The following is a 23,989-nucleotide window of genomic DNA, read 5'->3' as shown; positions in this document are numbered from 1 at the left end:
TATGAATTTCACCAGTGTACAATTACAATTGCCTGCGTTGTACAAGAAGGTTCCTGTGCAGTGCAGGATGTAAATCCGCAAGATGGAAGAGAAACGCTGGATTTGTACCATTGCCGCATAACTTTCAAATCGCTTATGCGGAAACTCAATGAAGTGACTGCGGAATTAGGTCCTGAGACGAAGAGTCGAATAACATGATCAGTTGCAGTCCGCGTAACCGAATGCAATTTTTTAAAATCCGTTCTTAGCTGATGTCTACTTGCTAAAAGAAAAATTATTACAAAATTTTAAGTCTCCATGCCTTATAGTTCTAGCGACGTGGTGATGAATCCATACAAAGGTGGAAATCTCTTGTGTATAAATAGATTCATATTTAGAATGCATATGCAGATGCACTCTATTGTTAACAACATTTCGTTTAGCGCGCAGTGAGTCACGGCCGCGGGCGTCGGTTCGTCCTTGAAATAAAAACAAATGACAAAGAATGCATTTAAACTTGTTAGCCTGGCTCTTTGACAGGTACACACGCACGCACCCAGCGCCCGCTACTCGACAGCTAACCTTTCTCGTGTTCACGCCATCGTAAAATATTCGGAGGTTTTTATTGTTTACAAAAACAGTCAGAAATTTACACTCCTTTGGATTCATCGCCATTAAAGAAACTTCTCCAACGTTTAAAGATTCACCGGACTCGAATTGGTAGAAAGCTGGAGACACTGGGTAAAGACCGTACATTAGTTATCCTATCAGATTGCAGGATCGCTTAGATACACTTAGATGGAAGTTCAATGGATTGACTGGCGGCCTCCCAAACACTACGGAGGAGTATTTAATGGAATCAGACGTTACCTTGCGGAAGTCCATCCTAAGTAAGAAAAGAACCAATATTTAGCCACTTCCGCACATGCAGTGGTAGTCGTGCAACAAAGTGCACCGCCCGCCAGCTCGCTGATAAATGCGTATGCGGAAAACAATGCCAATTACACAACTGACACCGCCAAATCACTCAACACGTGTTTCACCCCTCCACGGGGCATCTCCAGGAGTTATGTTACACCGATTAGTGACGAGACTCTGTGTTTGGCACGACTGCCACTGCATGTGCGGAAGTGGCTAAATATTGGTCGTTTTCTTACTACGGAAGAGTTATGACTGACACTCGAAACTATGTTCCCACCGAAAGACGTCATAAAATGACAAATTAAATGGTTTTTCTTATTAAGACGTAAATTTAAATTTTAATGTACTTCATATGTCATTTATTTTTATGTTGAAGTTGTTGTACAGCTGTATCCACTTGTAATGTTGATACTCCCTTATCCACACGATGGCCCTTAGTTTTATGTCAAATTATATGTTTCATAATTATGTTTTTGTACCAGTTACTAGTGGATCTAAATAAATAAATGTTCCCAACAAAGATATAAAGCTCATTAGAAGTGTGATAGAACAAAACATGACAATTCCACTTTTTGTAAAAAAAAAGTTTGCCGCGGCATTCGACAGATGGAACAGACATCATAAAACTGTGTCGCTCGTTTGACTGGTACGGTTAAAATAATGTTTATTCCTATAATAAATAGTCGCTGACGTTGAAAGTTTGACGCAAAAGGTGATATTTTTATGTTTCAATGTATTAATAAACAGAATCTAAACCACACATGATATATTTTATATATATCTGGTTGCACACCATACCGTTGCATTTTTACATAAGCAGAGATAGATAATCATTCATAATTTATTCTTATGACCCCAAGATGGGGCAGAGGGCGTCCACAGTACGTCGCCATCCCGAGCGGTCTTGAGCCTCGCGCTTTACTTCACTCCACGTCATTGCAACTGCCTTCACATCTGCAGTGATCGTCCACCGCCAGGTTTGCTTTGGGCGGCCATGTCTTCACTTTCCTTGAAGATTCCATTCTAGGGCCTGCCTCGGTATGTGATCAGGGTCTCCTCGGAGCGTGTAGCCTATCCAGTTCTACTTGCGGCGTTTGATCAGCTGGTCTGGTCTGGCTGTATATCACCGCTTCCAGAGATCTACGTTGGAGACTTCCTCGGGCCAGTATATACCGAGAATACGTCGAAGACAGTTAACGAAGACTAGAGCCGACGAGATTGATACATAATTTAAAATAACAAATACTCTATATATATATATATATATATATATATATATATATATATATATATATATATATATATATATATATATATATATATATATATATATATATATATGTGGAATCAACACGTTTTGTTGTCACTTCTCATTTATTGAAATCAATTTCAAGTGCGGATCATTCATATTGAACACTTACGTCAAGTGAGAAATACCAGAAGAGCCCAATTGACATGATTGCACCCTACAGCTTATAAATAAGCTACGAGCGCTCCACAACCAGGCGCTCACTTTCAAAAGTATCCTTAATACAGTCAGTAAACATTTACATAAAGTGTCGTGCGGCAGGCGCGGGGCGGTGGATCGAGGCGCACTAATTGAACGCAATTAAAAAACAAGCGCCTCGCGAACTTGCCCGGCCATCACAAACATGTCGCAAAACTTACAAAAAGTCATCGGTCAAGTTCAAGAGCGCGTCGGCCAGGGCCGCGACGCACCAGCGAATGGACGATATCGATAACGTCGTACGAAACGAAATAACAACGCTAGCAATCATACTACAGGCTCCTACTTAAAATAATTAAATTCAGTGAAAATAATTAAGTTTTCCTTGATCACTCTAAACAGCGTGAGCCGAAACTCTCTGACGTCGAGGTAAGTGAGTGCCTAGGTAGTACCACCCGCTTATAACCCTATAAACTCCAAATAATGCAAGCAGTATTTCCCAACAGCTACAAAACATGATTGCTCGAATATTAATCGGTTATACTTAACTTATTAAAAACTATTCTTACCAACACAACATAGTACGCTCAGCACGGATATGCCCGTTTACACTGCGACATGAACCATTTACAAGTCTCGATATTACTTGTAATGATTATCTAACACATATGCTGCTGTCAGAGGCAGTTGTCTAGTGGACATGTGTACGTTCCTGTTTGATTACCTAAGTTATTACCTCACCCAGACCTTTAGTAAAGATGTACCAAAGTCCATTTAAGTAGTTCTTATAACATGATACGAACTATAGCTCGAACTAAATGAACGATAGGTCGTTTGCGTTAAGAATATTGTAGTACATCATTATGTATTTTTATGGATAAAATCAATTAATTATGGATGATTTTCTAATTAGGAATTATTTAATTAATTACGAGGCGTGTCTAGGCCCAATAAATGAATTTTATTTATTTATCAATCTCACATATCACGTGACGTATCCTTTTAGAATAAATCTTGAATTTAAATATCAGGCATCGGTACGTGAAGGTTTATTTATTTTGTGTCTATTTGTTTTTTCGTTGAGAAGTACACGATTTTGTTATAACCTTAGATTTCTATAGACCACATAGATTTTGACAAAAAATGGACGGGAATAAAGTAAAAGTGTAAACACTACATGACAATAGTAAGAATTGACTTGTGTTATTAGCACAGGAGGTACTTTAAACGATACCATATGTAAAATTTACATTTCTTAATTAGTAATAAAAATTAAAAAGTGAAGAGATAAAAGTGCACATAGGAGTACGTGAGTAGTGCGTTTTTGTGTGTGTTTTATACGCGTGTAAATGTATTCAAGAGATGTAATTAAAATAATAGTTCTAAGTGATGTATCCTATAATTTGTTCGTGTTAAGATTCGCGAGTTTGTTTCCTGTGATACAATTTTATCCACACTTTGTGCATTAACTATGGGCAGCAACGTCATCTGTTTACAGCAATACCACATTGCAATCGACAACTCGCCTGCTAAACATGGCGATTATTATATATCTACCGCATAGATATCTTAGAGGAGTATATTTCTTTAATGAGCGTTTATAAATTAAAAAGAGGATACTGTATTATATCATCTTTGCTCAGTTTGTACTGAGGAAAGGTTTCATTGGTTACGGAGCATGGCTGAATCCAAATTATAGTGATTTACTACATTCTTAACGCCAAAGAACTACAGAGTAATGTAGGGCTAATAAGACTACAACGTTAATAATATGTAGAGCCTGTTCAGGTGCGATGCGTAGAAACATAACTTGCATTTAATTAAAAATAAACTTTAAAGCACTTTCACCGAAGTACTCGATTGCACTTTCACTTGCAATTCACTCGCGATCCATTTTTGAATGTACCTTCATTAGTCGATGCAGTAAAAGCGATCGCAAATAAATTTAAATTATTGAAAAGTTACTTGTACTTTCACGTGATACATTCTCGACTCTTTCCCACGCCAACTCGAATTTACTCCACCGAGAATTGAAAAAATATTGATACATATTAGACATTTCGTAATTAGTATCGATATAAAATTCCCGTTTCAAATTTAAAATGTAATTTATCTAGAGAGGTATACTTTATAAACGAGGCGATCAAAAAATAAATCTCGATCATAAATAGTCGCGCAAAGGTTACTAGACCAGGCCCCGCGCCGCCACTGTACACTACCGAGCAATGAAAACAGACAACAATTTTGTGGAGATGTAATTACGGTCATAATCAACATTTTATCTGACAGAATGTCGACCGGACTCATGTACCCCTCGTTCTTACATTTATAATCTAATAGCTCTGATTGGATACATTTACTCACTTGAATTTGCTAACCTATTGTTTGGTTTTAGTTAGCAACTCTGTTTCAACCACAGTGCGACAAAAATAATTCATATCGTGGTATCGAATTGAACAAGTATTAGCTACGTTTAATATGATAATTTATTAAGATTAAATATTCCTTCGTTTGAGGTCCAGATTATACGCTAAAAGTACTCTTCTATCTATACACTTATTAAGACTCGTTCCAATTAAGAGTCCACAGACATTGATAAGCAAAGAACGTATATCAAATATTTTGAAAAGCGCTAAAAGTCGCGTTTGGGTTTCGTGTTAACAAACGTTGGCGCGCGGCGTTGCCTCTCACTCGGGCGGCGGAAGGAGACTCGGCAAAAAGCTCGCGGCGCCCGCACGCGCCACACAGCCTTCGCGACCGCAGAGCGCTGCGCACGTCCGCGCACCACGCACCACCACTCGGCACCACCGCACGGCACCATCACACGGCACCATCACACGGCATCATCCACCGCGTCCAGCAAAATGGCGCCGACTCTGCTGCTCTTGGTGAGTCCCCACATAAGCCAAACTTCGGCATAGAGCTTCCTTATCATTATAATTGATTGTCGGTGTCAAAGGATTAAATGTACAGCTCATTTGTCAGCAAAAATCTTGCAGCTTTTACACCTATTTTCAATAACTCTGTACAAAATGATCACTCTGTAACATGTATTTTTTCTATTTATATGCGACCAGCCAATAACTTTTGACAATACAAAGTTTACCGGGAACGATAGTAAACAATAATTCATTTTAATAAGCAGAAATCCGAATTTTAATGACGCTTTTTCTTATTATTGTGCTATTTATTACTTCTGAAACGATTAATTTTTAAAAAGGAGTTACCGAGCGCCAATTGATAGAAAATACGCTAGACCATTACTTGTATATAATTAGCTAAAGAAATAATTATTCAAGAGGAGAGTAGAATCGGTCGGCGTGGCTTTCATTCATCGGCTGAAAAGAGAGATTCAACGTCATAATCTAACATCTGCTATAATTATAATTCATTAAACTGTTCGCCTATATCATTTTAAAATTTTCCAATGCGAATTGCGATCTATTTTAGGATAGTTCGTTGTAAAACTAACAAGAGCAATCTTTTCACTTCAGTTGGGCTAATTTTAAAAATGTCAGTACAAAATGTGTTCAAAGTAGACATTGTTTTAACAATGACGTCACGAAACTTGCGTTTTTAGTTCTAAATTCAAATAAATATTTTATCTGTATTAAAATTAAAATTTAATCGAAACCACAATCAATAGTTAAATAAGGCCGCTCAAGGTGAAACAGCTTGAGAACTCAGCTGCCTCATGCTCCGATAATCACACAGAAAGGCCTTACAGGAGCCAAAGCTTTCGAGTGAAACAGTGACCTATAAAAAATTAATTTTCTCTCGTGGACCCTTCGTTCCAAATTACAAACCAATCGATATATAACAAGTACATTTTCGAAATAAAGTGGATGTCTAAAATAACAGCATTTGATTTTAAATTTTCGTAAATCCACCTACGAGTATTCGACCGCGCCTTGTTAATATGAAACAATGCGCCGGTATATTCACATTTTTATTTTTGTCTAGACATTTTTTTATAAATAATAACCATTTAGCCGGTTTGTTACACTCAATTAATTGACGATATACAATAATTTAATAATTTCGTGTTCTTCGCGATTTTCTTTCATTAATTGAATGTATTGTTATTCACACGTAATTATGTAATTTAATGCCTGCGGCGGAGACCTTTTTTGTTGCCACAGTTTTTACGTAATTACAGTGCATTCAACGTTTCTAAAGATACAATCGTATACATTCTTTGTGGGATATACTTAGTCCGGGCAAAACAAACTTCGTTCAAGTCGCGCGTAGTTCATCTGCAGCAGATCGAACCACGACCTGCATACACACTCGCGGCTCGGCAGCGACTAATTCTAATGTCAGAGACGCGCGCGGGCGGAGGGAAGACGTAGTGATGTGCTGCGATTGTTTACACGAAGTCATTTTGTCGATAAATATATTTTTTTTTATTTAACAATAACATGAGTAATTATATATTTCACAAACAATTCAAAATTAATAAAATCGTTAAAGAATAATTTAAAAATATAAAACATTTTTTGTAAATTTCAAAGTAAAACTGTTGCTATTAATTTTGATCACAGCTCAAATGTAAAGGGTAGAAACAAAGATCATAAATGTCGATAAATATCAATCGTGAATTTTGTTTATGTGAGATATACATGCGATAGTGGTCTAGATGTGTGAAGGTCAGGTGTGCGGCGGGCGGCGGGCGCGCGCTCGAGCCCGCTGAGTTGTTTAGGCCTTCACGCGTCCGTCCGAGCCGAGCGCGATGCATTCTAACGCCAGCTGATTTTATCTTGATGACATTTTATTGTATTAGGCAAGGTGACTATCGACTTAATGCGCATACACTTTCAAAATTATTAGGTTTTTGGCCAGGTCTAGTACATGATGGCTTTGCCAGTACAAAAACTCGCGACGACAGAAATAAAGTTAAGAAGATATGTGAAACACATTCTATGTTAGAGCTCATAACGAGGACAATGTTTATTCAAAGCATGTATATTTTTATGATCAAGCCCAGGTTCAGCTGAATGCGATTCAAGCAAGAACCTTGGTTGAGGTCCCCTCGATAGAGCCCTTACGAGCAATCACTCCATAGAGCTATTGCTTGAGTAACGTGAAAGCTTGGCAACTTCCCCGATGCAAAAATTAACCTGAGGCTTCCAATGTTATGATTTATAGTCACTTTATTGACAGTAACTTAGTAACTCGCCAAAATTCTGAATCACACTTCGAGTTTCCGTACCGCGACCTTTAGGTTTTGTAATAAAACGTACAGGGATAATATCCTTATGTCTCATAGCAACAACAATAAATTAACGAAGATATCAATGATTTCGTTGTAACTGCGCTACCAAACTTTTATTATCCATCTCGCTCTAATTTCTATACAGTTATAAAATTACAAATATAATTTAACCGTACCGTTTTGTCGAGAGTGATATAGTTTTGCTATCGCAATTCTTCGCTCGTTGACAACTCTGATGTGATATTATAAAAATTACTCATGAAATTATAAATTCGTATTCAACTAAGAGTCCACCCCTGACAGTTATAAAAATATTATTATAAAATAATACGCAGCACTATGTGTACAACACTATCAGTTGATTGAGCTGTACAAAAATTTCAACATAAAGACAATATTAGCTTATTTCCAATCATTTGAACATATGAAGTTAAAATAATAACTTAATATTTGGAATTAATATTAAGAGAGGCAAACTTAAAATGGAATCCATTAAAAAAGTATTTATTATTTACCGGTTAGAAGCTATAAGAGTACGCGGACCATCTCCTCCGCTGGTCTAATCGAGGAGCCATGTGGCTCTGAAGTGAAGACCAGGGGCCGACAAGCGCGGCGTGGCGCGTCTGCCCACGGGATAAACAGAAGATCACGTTGAGATACTCTTAGCGGTCACGTGGTCTTATTGGAAATTTATGAGAGAGACCTACGTCCGGTACTGGATGTCGTATCACTGAAATAACGATGATGAAAGCAAAGCATATGATGACATGGAAATATATCATCATTTATTTCTTCAGGTCGTTTCGTGACGGACAAGACCTTTAGTAGTTAATAAACGTTTATTTGTGGTTAATAAATTATGATTTTTAATGACGTCAACTGACATGTAAACTGATGTAAACATTTCCTGCAGCATTCGCTGTAGTACACAGGTATATGATAAAAGTAATTTATCAGACAGATACAGCCTAATTATCGTGCGAGCCCACTCGGTGCGGCGCCGCGACGCTCGCAGTGGGCTCGACAAAGTCATCAACATTAAAACCGCAGGGGTCGTCGCTCCCGGCCCCCGCGCCCGCGTGCGCTCGTCATTTGGTCGTCATTTGGTCGCCGGCTTGTGTTTTTCTCGCAGACATGTCCTGCTTAATGCGCATTAGCCTAATGACGTACCAAACTCATTACACGTCCGTTTTTTCGATTCGATAGCAACTTAATCGACGAGAAAACTTAATTATCATAAAACAAACTTTTTGTACCCTGGCAACAGTTATTTTGTGTCTGCTTACTAAGATATTACTTAGTTAAGCGTCCAACATAGCTTTATATGCACAGATTGAATCCGTAGTCCAACTAGTTTTAACTCTTCCTAAAGAAGTTTCTGTTCGTATATAGATAGTGACAGCTACGAAATAATTGTAACCAAGCGGATTGGGGTCGCCTTTTTGGGGATATCAAAGTCAAATCTGGAAACATAATTTGCTGTTTTACATAAGAGAAAGATGAAATAATATGAAATAATTTATTTCAAAACATATTATTCACATTGAAACTTTAAACAAGAACGTAGATGACGCAAATGTTTCTAGACCAGATGCAAGGTCGATGAGGATCTTATATTCACTTTATTTATTTCGTTTAAAATTTTATGTCCCTTAGTATTTTGTACCGTCCTAAACAAAAAGGCACGGACTACAATAGATGTCTGCGAAGGAGTTCGGAAGAGTTTTGTTTGTCATTAAACATTATGAGGTTATGAGCTCTGAGCTTTATGAAACCGTTGATAAAATATTTTATGTAAATTTTACGACAGAAGCACAGCTCCTCGCATATGCTAATAAAGAGTATTTATTCTATAGCATGTCATAGTTTCTTAGCAACCAAGCTTTTTTATTTTCCACGAACACTCATCTACACTTATTCTATTTTTTGTCACTGTTTTTACATTTTAAATTTAATATTCTATTTTTAAATATTAATAAATGTGTATATGTATTTAAAAATTTATAATGATATTCTTTTCCGTTTCTAACTGCGACACGGTGATTCGACTAATGCAGTAAGCAATAATCAAGCAGCCAAATAAAATATTAAACCGTGTCTGTGAAACCAAATAAAGAATATTAATATTGTCATGTTACATGAGCCTCGTGCCTTTCATATAGAAATGATATTTTTTATTTACTTTTTTTCCCGTTCGTCGCGGAAAGGCGGCAAGGCGGAAATCTGTGAATGCGGGCAGCGCAGGACAGGTGATCATAGTGATCTTTGCAGTGGGCATTCATCAGCTGATATGATGATGATGAAAGAATAGATCCTGTACAAAAATTATACCAGTTTCTCTTACGTTAATTTCGATTAATGTTCATAGTGTGCACGTATTGTACTCAATATTCATTCGAGTACCGCTATAACAACTCCAATGTATATCTAGTTTGTTTCAATAAATCGAAAGAAAGGCAATTTCCCTACCCTACATAGCACAAAGCGGCACAACCGCTGAATTACTCACAGTGTCACGTAAACTTTCCCACTCGCAGATTGATGCATCCCCGACTTTCCAGAGGCAGCGGAAACGAGGGCGATCGCGCCTTAAAATGCTACGTGAAGCTTTGTACTCGACCTGAGTTACCTTGTTCGACGCAATGCTAAAAGTTTCTAACAAATTTATGAGCGCTTTTCGTACTATTTATCTTGACTTCAGAAATTCTTCGATAAATACAAATCAACTCTGCAAGCGTCCATAACTCAGATTTGAACAGTTTAAAATCTCTCATCATATGTAGCACAATTACTACATAATAATAAAAATTTAAGTTCTGTTATCTATTTTTAAAAAAAAATTTGAACCAAGGATATAATAATATGATTTAATATATGTAACAACAAGATATTTTAATGTATTTTCATACTTTTCAAGTACAATATATCCCTCTAGTCGCCCAATTACGTCTGTATGACGTGAAACAATATACTTTCACTTGCACAAAACTTTCCGTTCGATATTATTGTATTTATCGCTTACGTATAAGTAATAATTAATAATGACACATTTAATTCATTATAAATGTCGATTTTTAAGAAACAACATTATGGGTTCGAAAAAACTTGATTAAAATTTTTCATCATTCTGTTCATTCATTCATTCTTTTAGTTATTATATTATACAGACTATGATTACAAGTAAGTCAGACGAAAACATATTTATTTGAAAAACCAAGCGAGTGGAACTAAAAAAATAATTATTCTCAATTAATGTGACATTTTAATTAACTAAATTATTAACAAAGACGAAATAGTGAGTAGTAAGTGACTCTTTAAAATATTCTTATAATTGAAACCTTCAACCAATAGAACACATTCTGTAAAACCGTAAGATTATACAAGAAACTTCTTAGGCAATACATCATCAATAAATATATATTTCTGTGAGTTCATAAAAACATCAAAATCGTCATCAAAATGTACTAACTGTTCCGTTGACTAGGTCATAACACTTGTACAACTAGTACGTGTTATCTTTCGGTAAATTTGTTGAGTGAGGATAGGAATGAGTCAGGTCTACAAGACCTCTGCATCATATAACAGCAGCCTCTAAAAGCCTTACAATTGTACACTAGCTTTAAATTTACAAGATCCGGTATGGTTTTCGCCTCATTTTTCAGCTGCAGACTGGCGCAATTGACAACTGCAATATATTTTTTTAATTGTCAGTTTCAGGAAGTAAATCCGTAAATTAAAATTGTATTTTGATAAAATTGAGCTGTGATAGTCCGGCGAAAGAGGACTGAGACTTACGATCCTAATTCGGGGGTTCAATTTCCGGAACACAATTTTATTCTTCTGCCTACAAAAAAGTTTCCAGAGGATGGCTAGCATCGTCTTCCGCCAAGACTTCACTGCTGTACTTCGTCGCCAACACGTCTGTCAAACATGGTAATTATGGTATATTTTCCCATAGATATCTTTGGATGAGAGCTATGTCTTGCAATGGGCGTCAATATGGACTGCAGTAGCACTTGCAGTAGTTTTATTGGATGATATGATCATTATTGATAAATACAATCCACAAGTTCTAGCGAGCGACATAGTATTGAATAACATCGTTGTTTCCTTGAAGGAAGGCTGGTCCTCAATTCAGAGCCTGTGGACCCCGAGCGACCGTTGCTAGGTCAAAAGCTGTCAGATCTCAGCTGCGTACAGTGCCCGCATCTGCGGCCCCTTCGACTGTCGCCGCTTTCACCGCGCATTGTCCGATATCTAATAAGTACATTTCGATTTAAAACTTTCCAATTTGATTCGGAGACCAAAACAAATGAATGTTTTATTTAAATTCATAGAGCGGCGAGTGGAGCGATAAGTGACCGCTCGCGTGTTTTTGGCAAAATTATTTTATTTTATTTTGCGCGATTTAACTAAAATTCAAATATGTGACGCTCGACTCTACAGCTTTTTAAAACATCGCTGTTCTGTTCGTCACAGAGAAATTAAAACAGCTGTCTTTAATTTCTTTGGAAGCATAATTATAAATTCACAACTATTTCTTTCTTGTTCTATTTATAATTTCACCAACTGGTATCCAATTATTCGGAAAGTTAATTTATATATACTTTGCAAACTCGCAAAAAGAAAAAAAGCTTAGATACTTGCCTAAGCTTGTCATTCTTTTTTATCAACTGTGTATAGTCTTGCAAAACATTCTCGTACACTAACTCTGAAGTATCAATAAGTAAATTAAAATGTTTATTAAACAAAAACTCATTTAAAAATTTATAACAGTGTAAATATTTTTAATAATAAAGTTTGTAAATTCATTGTTCTAAAAACTGTATTAAGGATATTTCTCCTAGATCAGGACTCGCTTGGAACCATTGGCATTATTAAGAAGTTCAATTTGATTCTAATTTCAAATCGAGCTCTTCTGGTACACAGATGATCAATGTAAATGTTTGAAGATGACTATATATTGTTACTTTTATTCTATCTTCTAGTTTGCCTTACCAATTCCCCGATGCGCCGCTAGATGTATATATTCCAGTAGTGAAACTAAGTACTATGCTCACGGTGGCATTAAGATTGAAATCGTGTCCAAGTCCACAGCTACAGTGGTCGCAGTTCACTCTGGAATTGCTCCGGTAAACAATAACCTACTTAAATGTTAAGTATTTTTCCATTATTATTTTTTACCCTTTTCATAACCTTCCAGTTAATTTACAGCAGTGAATTTAAAGTTTTATTTATTTTTTAACAACTAGATCAGTGAGATACTTATGTATTCGATACATTATATTCATATCAACGCATTTCACCAATGTTAAATTAAAGAAATCTATGTTCGGAGAAAATTTGTTACAAATAGTGAATATTATGTAATGTAGTATAACTTTTCATTTTAAGTAACTATGTATAACTTTTACGGGAATTATTTTTTTAACGCTGCTTTTACGAAACGGACACGTTTTTGTTCCGGCCGTTACTTTTTTTATTTATAGAAAACCCACGCATCAAAATAATAAGAGTAATATGTTATATGCAATTGACTGCATCTCTTGCATTCGCAACCTTGTGTCATTGAGACGCAATGTTATACAAGGACAACCTGTATTTCAACTCGTAATTACCGTTTCAGATGACACAATGTATAAACAATGTAAAAATGTATAATACAATGTCTTGTCGGTGTCGTTTATACTCCATAGACAGCTATTGTAAGGTATAGTCCTCATTCAAAGGCGGGAGTGATAGACCATAATCGCAAAACTTGGCAGAAGTCGCTGCTGCCCAACCTCTGGAAATTCGTTTGTGAGCAATGGCAATGTTATTTAAATAATGCAAACAATTTAAATTACATAAGATTTAATTCCTGGAATTGACCCCGCGACCTACGATCGCGAGTCTCAGTGCTCTACCGCTGGACAATGTGTGTGTGTAATGTAAAAATAAATTCACAGTTATTGATTGCATTATACAGATTAAAATCATCTATGTCAAATAAATTATAAAACTAGTAGGAAATGGAATAGTAGATAAAATACCTTGTTATGCTCTAGAATTATAGGATATCCATAAACCCATAGTGCTAGACCAACGACTGGTTCTTAAAGAGACCTTGTACTCTCCCCTTTTAGCTAAGTATCGTGTCCTTCTGTAATTATGTTCGTGGAGTTCCAAGTTAAAGCGCATTGCACTTCTAAGTTCGCTTCACACGAACACGTTCCCACTAGAACACTGATGATGCGATACAATGCCATCTGCCCTACTTACCAACTTAATGTCGTTGTTTGTTGAACTATTGGCAAGTGGACGGACGGGTCGTCGCTCAAAATTGACTCCAGCGCGTCGCTAGAAAGTGGACTGAGTCAATAAAAACGCGACGCCTTTCTAATACCGACCGGATGCTGTGGCGCTAATGGAAGTCATTATTCCAACTGATTCCTCTAATTAGAGAACATCAATTAATCTTAAACACTGCCGACCACCGATACGGAGAGCAACGCGATGTGGGACGCATAAGTAATGTCATATATTTCTGTAATCTGTACAGAAAACTATAAATTATGGTAGTTTGACAACAGCAACCAATCACGTCGAGATTCGATTCGAATTGACGCTCATAGAGGAAAGGGAGACGACTATGAAACTGTTCACACACTGCATCGCATTGTGTACTCGCACATTATTTATACTTTTCTCAATAATACATAGTTTAAAAAAATCAACCCAAAAAAGTTAACTGCTACACATACACATGACTTACTTTACTACAGTAATATACATGATACATACAGTAATATACAAGATGATATAAGTGTAAAAGCTACAACGAAATGACTGTAAGCAACAAAAAGTTTTAAATCCTTTACACCTATTTATTATCACCACATGTAAAGTTATCACTATAAAATTTGTTACATTAATTCATTTTTGCTATTAGAACGTGACAAACCAATAACTTCTGGTTGTTCAAAGTCCACAGAGACATGATTCCAACATAATTTCGTACTGCATTGTAATTATTAATTATTTCTGAAGCCGTTCATTTTTGGATAAGTTATGACCTATGCGTTCCCCCTTTAAAGCTTTTACACCTTTAACCAAACAATTTGTATATAACTGGAATATCAATTGAGAGGATTTGGACATCCTCGACTCTAAATGTGTATTCAGCGACAGCGCAGGCTAAGGTCAGTTTTTTAAAACGTTTGCGCCTGGTAACACCACTGCGGCTATAAAATCAATTACGACTTTCATAACGGCACTAGATGAGGCTACGCAAGAGAGTGCAGTTTGCTAGAAATGAGGTATCGCCTGCGCGCCATCAGCTTTTTCCGAAAAACATTATCGTATCATAAAAACAAGAAATATATACTTATAAATAAAAGTCAACGAAGTCGCCTCGATGCATTTGCATCATCGTATTTGTTTTTTTTCATCTACTTTTAATGTAATAAGGCGGCATCGCTCGAGCCTCGCACAAGCTTTGACATATCCGCGCTGTGAATTAAACAAGTCGCTCATTTTGACGCACCTAGACGAGCGACCGTCCGCAGTGTGTACCTGCCGAATGAGTCTCGGCTGGTAACAAAAAACCAGGTTATAAATTGACTTCTTTCATTTATATATTTATTCATATTATTATTAACATATATTATGGAGACATACTGGAATCATACCGAACTTGTATTTGCAGTATTTAGTATGAATTGTGTGCAATGGTAGCCCAACGGTACAGGACTGAAACTTGCGATCGTAGGTCGATGGTTCGGTTACGGATACGTTCTTACATAATTCACACTTTATCCATTGATTATCTAGCGTTGCTACAGCTCACAAACAAGCTTCCAGAGGATGAGCAGCAGTGTCCTCCGTGTACCGTAATACCACACTGTGATCGCCAACACGCTTGCATGCCATGGTGATTTTAGCATATTTCCACGTATATAAATCTCTAGGAAAAGCCTAAACCTTGCAATGGTTATATGGACTGAAATGACCACACAAGAGTGTATTGTAAAATGTAACACTAAGGAAATTACACCAAGCATATGCTTATTTATATATCCTTTTTACAAAGTTTGTTAAGGCGGACTTAATGCTGCTGCTGTTTTCTGTTGATGTTCATGTTGTTAGCCTTGCGGGTTTTCACAACTTCGTCGGCTACAGGGCTCGCGGGTCTTCGACCCGCGAGCTAATATTTACACACTATCCTACTGCCGTCTCTCGGTGCGTGTGTGCGCTGCGAGGGACTTGCTTGTGTTGCTGTAGCTTTTCTCCTTCGATGTTGGTGTTGGAGTCGGCGTCGGCGTCGGCGTTATCGTTGTCGTTTCTTCGTTGTCTTCTTCTTGCTACTGTCTTCTGGCAGTAGCTATTCGATGCGCCCTCTTGGTCGGGCGTGTCCTGGCCATTTTGAAAGTGGTCTTCTTGGTGATGGCCCCCCTTGGTGTTTTCGGGGGGCGTTTTTTAATGCCTTTCGGGGTCGGAGCGTCCTCGTCCGGCACTGCGTGGCGTGGGCTACGCTTTGCTGTTGATGAGACTTAATGCTGTTGTAACATTTCTTACGGCAATACATAGTGTATGTATATATATATATATATATATATATATATATATATATATATATATGATGGATGAAATCCACCATTATTAAAACCGGATGTTAATAACCTAACTTTCCTCGGCTTAGTGAGGAAATGTCACATGTTAGTGTTACAAGTGGCGTGTCAAAATGTACCATGTGAAACTTATTACCATCATGCCCTGTACTAATAGCTTTGCTAACAATACAACAAATTACTATTCATCCAAATTTTAATAACATTATCTAGACAGTTCAACCGACAACATTTGGAAAGGACTAAAAGCAAACAACATAATTAATATACAGGTCTTTATACATAGTTGAGGCGGGAACATATCGTTGCTGGGGAGGCCTATGCCTTGCAGTGGCTTCTTTCAGCTGACGCGACGACGTTGATTTTTAAAATTTATATTTTTTTAAACTTATGTGATCAAAAAATCAAAGACTTCACGTTATCAAGACAAGCTGTAGTTATCATTTTGTACCTGCGTATAAATTCAATGATTTCATTGGTAGACGGAAATGCAAACGAACGATCATGAGATATATTATATAAATAACTAATTACTGTAAATTAATCACAACTGCTCGTGCTGGTATACAGCATAATATGTTTCATAAAACGTTAAAAATTTTATATTTTATTTTTGATAATGAGGTCATGCCCATACATCACGAAAAAGCATGAATATTAATACTGTATATAAATTATAGAGGAATTGTAATTGTGAATGTCATTTATGTAAATAAAAAACGTTTCCTTGGCTTATGTGCATTGTTGGTTGGTACAGGTGTATTATTTATTGATATAAACAAAAAATACAGTACAGGTTGCCGTTTAAGTAATTGTTCTATTGTGTTCTTTTGTAAATGACATATAATATAAAATTTACAATATATATTACATTAAAAAGTGTTTGAGGCAACAATTGAGATCATTTTAAGAGAAAAATATATCTCCAGTGCAACCTATTGCACAATCAAAAGCACGTCGACCTTAAAGCTGGGACGTTATACTTTATTATATTTGTTCTATTCTTCTGTACGTTTTCAAAACAATGGCGGTGCGAGTTTCAAGCTTGATTCGCTCCTGACCGTTCTCGCCGAAACCACAAAATAAAAGCGCTTTAAAGTTTTTCCCCGTAGTTTTCATCTCCATGAGAAAGTCTGGGCTTTTTGTGTCAACGCCCCCTTACATCTCCGGGACACTATGTGGAGGGCACAAAAAGCCTTAAAAATAATTCACGCCTATTGTGTCGTATAGAATGTTCACAATTGGTTTTGGATTCTAATCCATCTAACAAAAGGCTGACTTCGGAATACAGTGACGCAAAGTAGAGCATTCGAGTGGTCAAATTGCACTTAACGTTATCGCTAATAAAATGCCAAATTCCTTAGTCCTCCTTTAAAGAATAATGTTTAATAATCTCCGACAAAAGTCTATTGTATCCAATGTTACTGCTTTAGAAAAACGATATTTCAAACAAATTCAACTCAGTCTCCAATCCCTAACGAACAAGCTAATAGCAAGCGGCAAATCTGCCCAGAGCTCCAACTTCCCGGGTCTCCGATCATCAGAACTGTCACAACAGCTGCAAAACAAGAAATGTAAATCGCTAATCTAATAGCATTAAAATCAATTTAACCGACTTTAATCTGGAGATGCCTATATGTGTTATTTTTAACATTCCAGGTGATGTTGGCGAATGTAGCTGTAGAAGTTTGCACACTGCCGGCCAGCGTGTAAGTACATTTACTTGAATATTTAACAACAAACAAACACGCAACCCGCAAACGCGTCCGGAGCGCGACCAGAGATCGACCTAATTGTAAAACATTTCTATTGGACCCAGGCAGATTTGTTTAGCCCCCGGTTTTGCTAGCACACTCTGAAATAATACAATAGTTCGTGTAACCCACACTCGCCTCATTCGCCAGCACCGCGCTAACCTTGCACTCGTCCGGCCGCCTTGCTGCACCTGCTTCAGGTACGCACATTAACTTGTCCGCCGCACGCCAGCTGCATTGCACCCCCGCACGCTAAATAACACGCTTGGACCCGGTACACCAGCGCGATGAGGAACCAACCGCAACAGCAATAAAGATATCCGTGTCTACGTTTCAGACCTTCGGCGGAGGCAGTATCAAAAGAATCAGAAGCTAACCCAGAGACTAGCAAATCATTTGCCTCTAATGCGAACACAAACAAATCTGATGCAAAAGCAATATTAGACAATATCAAAATAATCAACGATGGGTTGGATAAAAATAATGATCCACAAACAGTTTCAAATAAATCATCTAAAACTGACGCGGGATACGTATTAGACGAAGCAACTTTGGATCGAATAAAGGAAATTATTGCTGCCGTGCAAGCAGATTCTTCTCCTCGAGGAAACAAATATCAAGACACGAATTCTTTGTTAGACGACGACTTAAGTCAGCGCTACTCAAAAGCGTTAAGACTCAACAATTTCAACAACGCCATTTTACCAGCAACTTCTTTGCCGTACATCACAACAATGCCTGTGATGGTTATCCCGCAGGCACAAGATTCATACGGTAAGACCGCTATGAGCATGACGCAGTCGGACAACTATCAAGGGAGGCAGGACTCGCAGTTTCCGTTCCCGTTTCCATTTCAACTGCAGTGGCCGCTCGCTTCATTTTTTCCAATCTTGGTGAAGGACCCACTACTCGGCCTCCTGCACGGCGGTGGCTGGAATAATTTCCTAGAAATCGGACAAAGCGCTGACGTGTGCAGCCGCCGTCAGAAGTCGCGTGGCACTGATGAAGTAACTCAAGAGGTTTTTAGCAACAGAATAGAAAGCGACGACTCTAACGCCGAAGTTAATTCAAAACGCCACTCCAGAGTTACGCGCTCTGCTACCAAACAAAGCACACCAGCAGCGACCCCGGAAGACAAGGACGTCACAAAGAAATCTAAAAAAATTTTTACAAAACCCGCCAACACACGAAGGTCGACCAAAAAACCGCAAAGTCTGAAAGAGAAAGAAGTTATCGATACAAAAAGCGAAAACGAGGGAGACCTACGATTTCCGTTCAGCGATTTCTCGTGGTTCGGCAACAAGAAGCCGGTGGCGCCCAGCCCGGGCTTCTTTATTAACAAGATGAAGGTGCGGAGGGGCGGAGTGGCCATCGCCGGGCCAGGCGGTGTGGCCACGGCCGGGCGCGGCGGCACCGCCGTCGTGGGCCCCGGCGGGCTCGCCTACACGCAGCCCGGCGGCGTGGCGGTGGCGGGCCCCGCCGCGCGCGTCATCGCTTTATCGCCGTACGCAGACCTAACCTCATTGGTGTCGCGCCTGCATCAGCAATCAGTGGACGGCTCGATCCCGCGATCATTTAACGTAGCGCCGGAGGGCCGGCTGGTCGCCACGGGCCCCGTCGTCTACTTTCATCCATACGAGCAAACATGAATCATCGTCATTCTCACGTGCGAGGGGAAACTAATTAACTATTAATTCTTTTGCCTGCTTATTTAGATACTACGACGTTAACGGAACAACGCACACGAATGACAGCAACGTAGACGTGGCCGAGCAAACACTGTATCACTACGATGGAATGAATTTTGGGAGCGGGGCTCTGAACGACCCTCCGCTAATTGTACACGTGGGCCCCGTGGCGGCGGCGGTCGCGGGTCCATACGGGGTCGCGGTCGCTAACCCCGTGTCGCGGGTGGTGGCCGGGGCGGGCCGGCGCGTGTCGGTGGTGCACAGCCCGCAGGCGTCGGCAGTAGCCGGCCCCGGCGGCGTCGCGCACGCGCAGTCCGACCTCTACCTCTACGAATTTAAAACGGAATTTGAAGACTAATTTATTCTAGTTTGTGTCTCGCGACGATGCGAAGCAACAGTTTCGAAAAACATCTTCGACCGCTCATTCACTTGAAGCTGTTTTTCGAATTTTGTTAACTAACCAATGATATTTAACATATAAAAGAAATTAAAACAAATTCAAAAATCATTTCAATCTTTTATTTTCAACCTCTTACCACATCGATTCATTACCGATTTTGAAAGTATAAATAAGTAGAAAGTTTTCAAAACGTAACAGAAAAATTAAAGTGAAACAGCGGTGGTGAATATTAACAGAGTTGCAACATGTTGTAGGGCGTCCACGCAGTACCTGCCGTTCTACGGAGGCGCAAAAGGCCAGTATTTAGAAGTGAAAAAGGATACGAAAGGGTTCGTCGTGAGCGAGAAGATAGTAGCGGAGGAGAGCATCAGCAGCGAGAACATCCTGAAGAACAACGACGATAGCCTGCTGTACAAGGTGTTCGCTACGAATCTGATGAGCTTGCGCACGGCGGCCGGTGCAGCGCTCAAGCTGCTCACGCTGGGTCGCAAGACGGGTACCCTGAGCGACGCGAACCGCGCGCGGCTGCGGGGACAGCTGGCCGCGCTGGCCGACGCCGCCTCCAGCTCCGTCAAGCTGCTGGACGAGATCGGCGACAACGTAGACGCGCTGTTCAGTGCCAACGCGACCTTGCGGCGCCGCTACGACGACAGCTACGAAGACGACGTGAGTAACGTTTCCCTTCTCTACCTCTTGTCTAGCACGTAATGCAATCTTTCAAATCCAAGTATCGCACGACGTAAAGCAGGCAGTTGCTTGCACTTCCTACTTCTCTTCTTCGGCTTGTATTAAAAGCTGTACAGAATGCGTAAAATAGACATTTCTCTCTTATGTTTTTACGTTAACCAATTTTGCCAAATTTTGGAACTAAGAGTCATAAGTTTTTTTATGATTGGTATGAATATCTCTTCAAATATTGTATGGATTGGGAATCTGTGATAATTTTACACTTTGATTAAACTCCAACGCTAAATTTTATTAAGCTGGCGATTTCATTACGCTCGATGACATTACTTTCCACGTGAACCTATAACTTATAACATATCATCTCTTTTGATATTTCAGTTAAAACAATAATAGCCCATTCATGATTTTTTTGCTGCAAAATCTCTCCAATCTCTTGAACTTGAACCTCGCTGACATTAGCTTGTACAATCACTGAAGTATATAAATTCTTCAATATGTAATGATCTCCCGATATATGTTTACGACGTATAACATATTGGATTTTGAATCGTCATCTTCACGCACACTAAGAGTATTTCAAGTAAAATAGATAACGTTGGAACAGTACCACAATATGTTAACCTCATAGTTATCAAACATTTATTGTCATTTTCTGTGATAATTTGTAAAAGTATAATCAGATGTACACAGCACATCGGTCATGAGTTTTAATAGAGCAGGCGACCAATGCCTAACTATCTAACCGCATTGTGATCATTAAGGGATCCAGGCGTGAGCGGTTTGGGATGATGAGCGAGACGCTTGGCGTGCTGTTGTTCAAAGCGTCTATCTTCGGCACCTGTCGTTCGTTGTATTTCGTTGTTCATCGTAAACTGTGGAACGCTTGCAATGTCTCCGAGGATGATTCTTTATATCTTTTGCAAGCACGCAACATTGTTTTTGCTGACTGTTCCCCAAATCTAAATGCCATATATAATCCATATATAGTATCGTATAAGCTTCGAGACTTATTTATAAATAAATACATTTAAAAAACTTTTAAGTTAAACGGTTTTTTGATACCCATATTGTGGTGGTTGTGGAAAAATATGTACCTAGTCCGCCATACTGGAACGGCGTCCATCTTGAATTTTAAATTTTGACATAATCATCGTGTTTTACTAGTGAAGCCCTTTCATTTGATATCCATATTGAGTGGGTTAAGGAGAAATATGTAATCCGCCATTTTGTATCGGCGGCCATCTTAGATTTATAATGTTATTGATTTTATTATATTGTATTGTCATCTAAATTAAATGTGCGTACCAAATTGCAGATCAATCTGACAACGGGAAGGTGCTTAAATTTCAATTTCTAATTTTGACCCAAATAAACAAATTCCGTACGGGTCGAACTAAATAAAACCGTTTAATTAAGAGCTTGTTCTTACAAATAGATACAATATATCTTTATTCGTTTGATAATAATTATAATAGTCTATTACACTTTGTGACAATAAAATTAATAGGTACAACATATTACACGCTCTAAAATAAATTTCACCTTCTTCCAGACGGGAGATGATGGCGTAGGAATAGACGCCCCCGATACCGGCGACGTCGAGCTGCCCGACTCCCGCATCGCCGAGGCTAAACCCATCGGTCAGTACTCACATACGATGCTATTGCTATTGATATTGCAACTGAAAGAAACAATAAATTTACTAAAGTTCAAGTTTAGTATGATTCCGTTTTATACCCAGTTAACCAAGATTTTTTTTTAAATGTGAGATTTGCATGTACCTTAAGAATGTAAAGAGTATGTGTTTCAACTAGGTTCGTACCCTCCGTTTCTGGTTCCAGTGATGGGAGTCAAAGAAAGAGTCGGTGTGACCCGTTGACCGTCGAAAAGAACTCGAACTGTATAAATATGTTTTAAATAGATAATATAGTAAAAATCAAAAAAATTAAAAAGGTAAAAAGATATGTAAAATTGCGGAAAATGTGGCAAAAGAAGAAAGATGAAGATTAAATGCAATGTGAAAATATGCCGCGACAGTGAAAAATAATATGAAGAACGAAAAAGAGGAACATGAAAAAAAATGTGAAAGATGAGAGGAAGAGCATGCTAATAAATATAAACTGAAAAATTTATTTATAGAAAGTATAAGTCTCAATCCAACAAAAGATAGGACGAGGAAAGGCCCCAAAAACGGCGGCCATAAAAAAAACTTTTGCCCTGCCATTACTTTGAACAGTAGCACTAATCTGATAGACGTTTATTAACGTCCGCGTATCTTCTGCGTTTTTCTATTTTCTGAGTAGATTGTAAACCGGGCTCACAGGCCTCACACTTGGCTAACAGGCATGGGCTAAGAAATTAACTGAGTTCGCACTCTATAGCTCAGTGCGACATTCAGTAGTGGTCGTAAAATTCTGTCACTGTTTGTTCCGCCTCTGCAATTATTGTCCGCCGCCAGCTGCTTAGCATGACCACATTCACGCTTTCTTTTGGGATTCTAGTCCTGTTGGCTTACCTCGATTTGTCGAGGGGGTTCTTTTGGAGCGTGAGGCCTATCCAACTCCATTTCCGGGGTTTTGATGTGCTTGACGATCAGGGTCTCGTTGTAGCGCTCTTTTAGATTAGTGTCGATCATTTTCTCAATATTTTTTTTCTTTTTCCATCATGTACAATAAAGAGTATTAAATTAAATTAATTTAAGGGCATTCAACAGAGGCAGCGGTTAACGAAGTGTGGTCGGCGCGTGATGTCCGTGACTTTCCACGTCTCCACCCCGTAATTTACCACAGAAACTCGGTTCCCCAGCGAGTAAATCATTACAGTAGCACCAGCGGATTTCATTCATCAAAAGAAATGTGTATAAATGTTTACCGATTGCAGGGTTAGCCGTCATCGGGGAGAGCGGGCTGGCGGCGTCGCGTCCGTTTGGCACGGCGGTGGCCACCAGCGGCGTGGCGCTGGCGAGACCCATCGGCACCGCCATCGCGGGCATCGACCCCACGCTCCTGGGGATTGATTTCCAGATCAGCCAGGCCAGGCGGAGCACCAAAGCTCGCGGAAACAGACTCCACTAGGAGTTCCCATCTCTCTCAAATATCTAGACTGCTGCCTGTACAAGTGTGATCTGAATGCCAATGCAATGTACGTTACTCAAGACTTTTAATATATGTAAAAGCGTCGGTTCTAAATTAATATAAAAAAAACTATTATTTATAGACAGAAATTAAATAAACACAAGTGAGAATAAGTCTTGTAAAGACGTTAAATTTATTTATTAGTAAATTATATT

At 38.7% G+C, this 23,989-nt stretch overlaps 1 protein-coding gene across 1 annotated transcript; it reads left to right on the top strand.

Moving 5' to 3' along the window:
- The first annotated feature begins 1,760 nt into the window (after positions 1-1,760).
- Positions 1,761-23,937, top strand: LOC137931121 (uncharacterized). Its single transcript, XM_068774520.1, has 8 exons — positions 1,761-1,781; positions 4,987-5,235; positions 17,831-17,880; positions 18,263-19,572; positions 19,619-19,925; positions 20,268-20,679; positions 22,253-22,340; positions 23,581-23,937. The coding sequence occupies exons 1-8, from the start codon at positions 1,761-1,763 to the stop codon at positions 23,772-23,774; spliced, it is 2,631 nt and encodes an 876-aa protein (XP_068630621.1). The 3' UTR covers positions 23,775-23,937.
- The last annotated feature ends 52 nt before the right edge of the window (positions 23,938-23,989 follow it).

This window comes from Battus philenor, unplaced genomic scaffold (assembly GCF_028537555.1).
Source record: "Battus philenor isolate CCGP_79_NKW_IND1 unplaced genomic scaffold, ilBatPhil1.0.hap1 SCAF_7, whole genome shotgun sequence".
NCBI classification, from domain to species: Eukaryota; Metazoa; Arthropoda; class Insecta; order Lepidoptera; family Papilionidae; genus Battus; species Battus philenor.
This window is presented reverse-complemented; position numbering and strand designations above follow the sequence as displayed.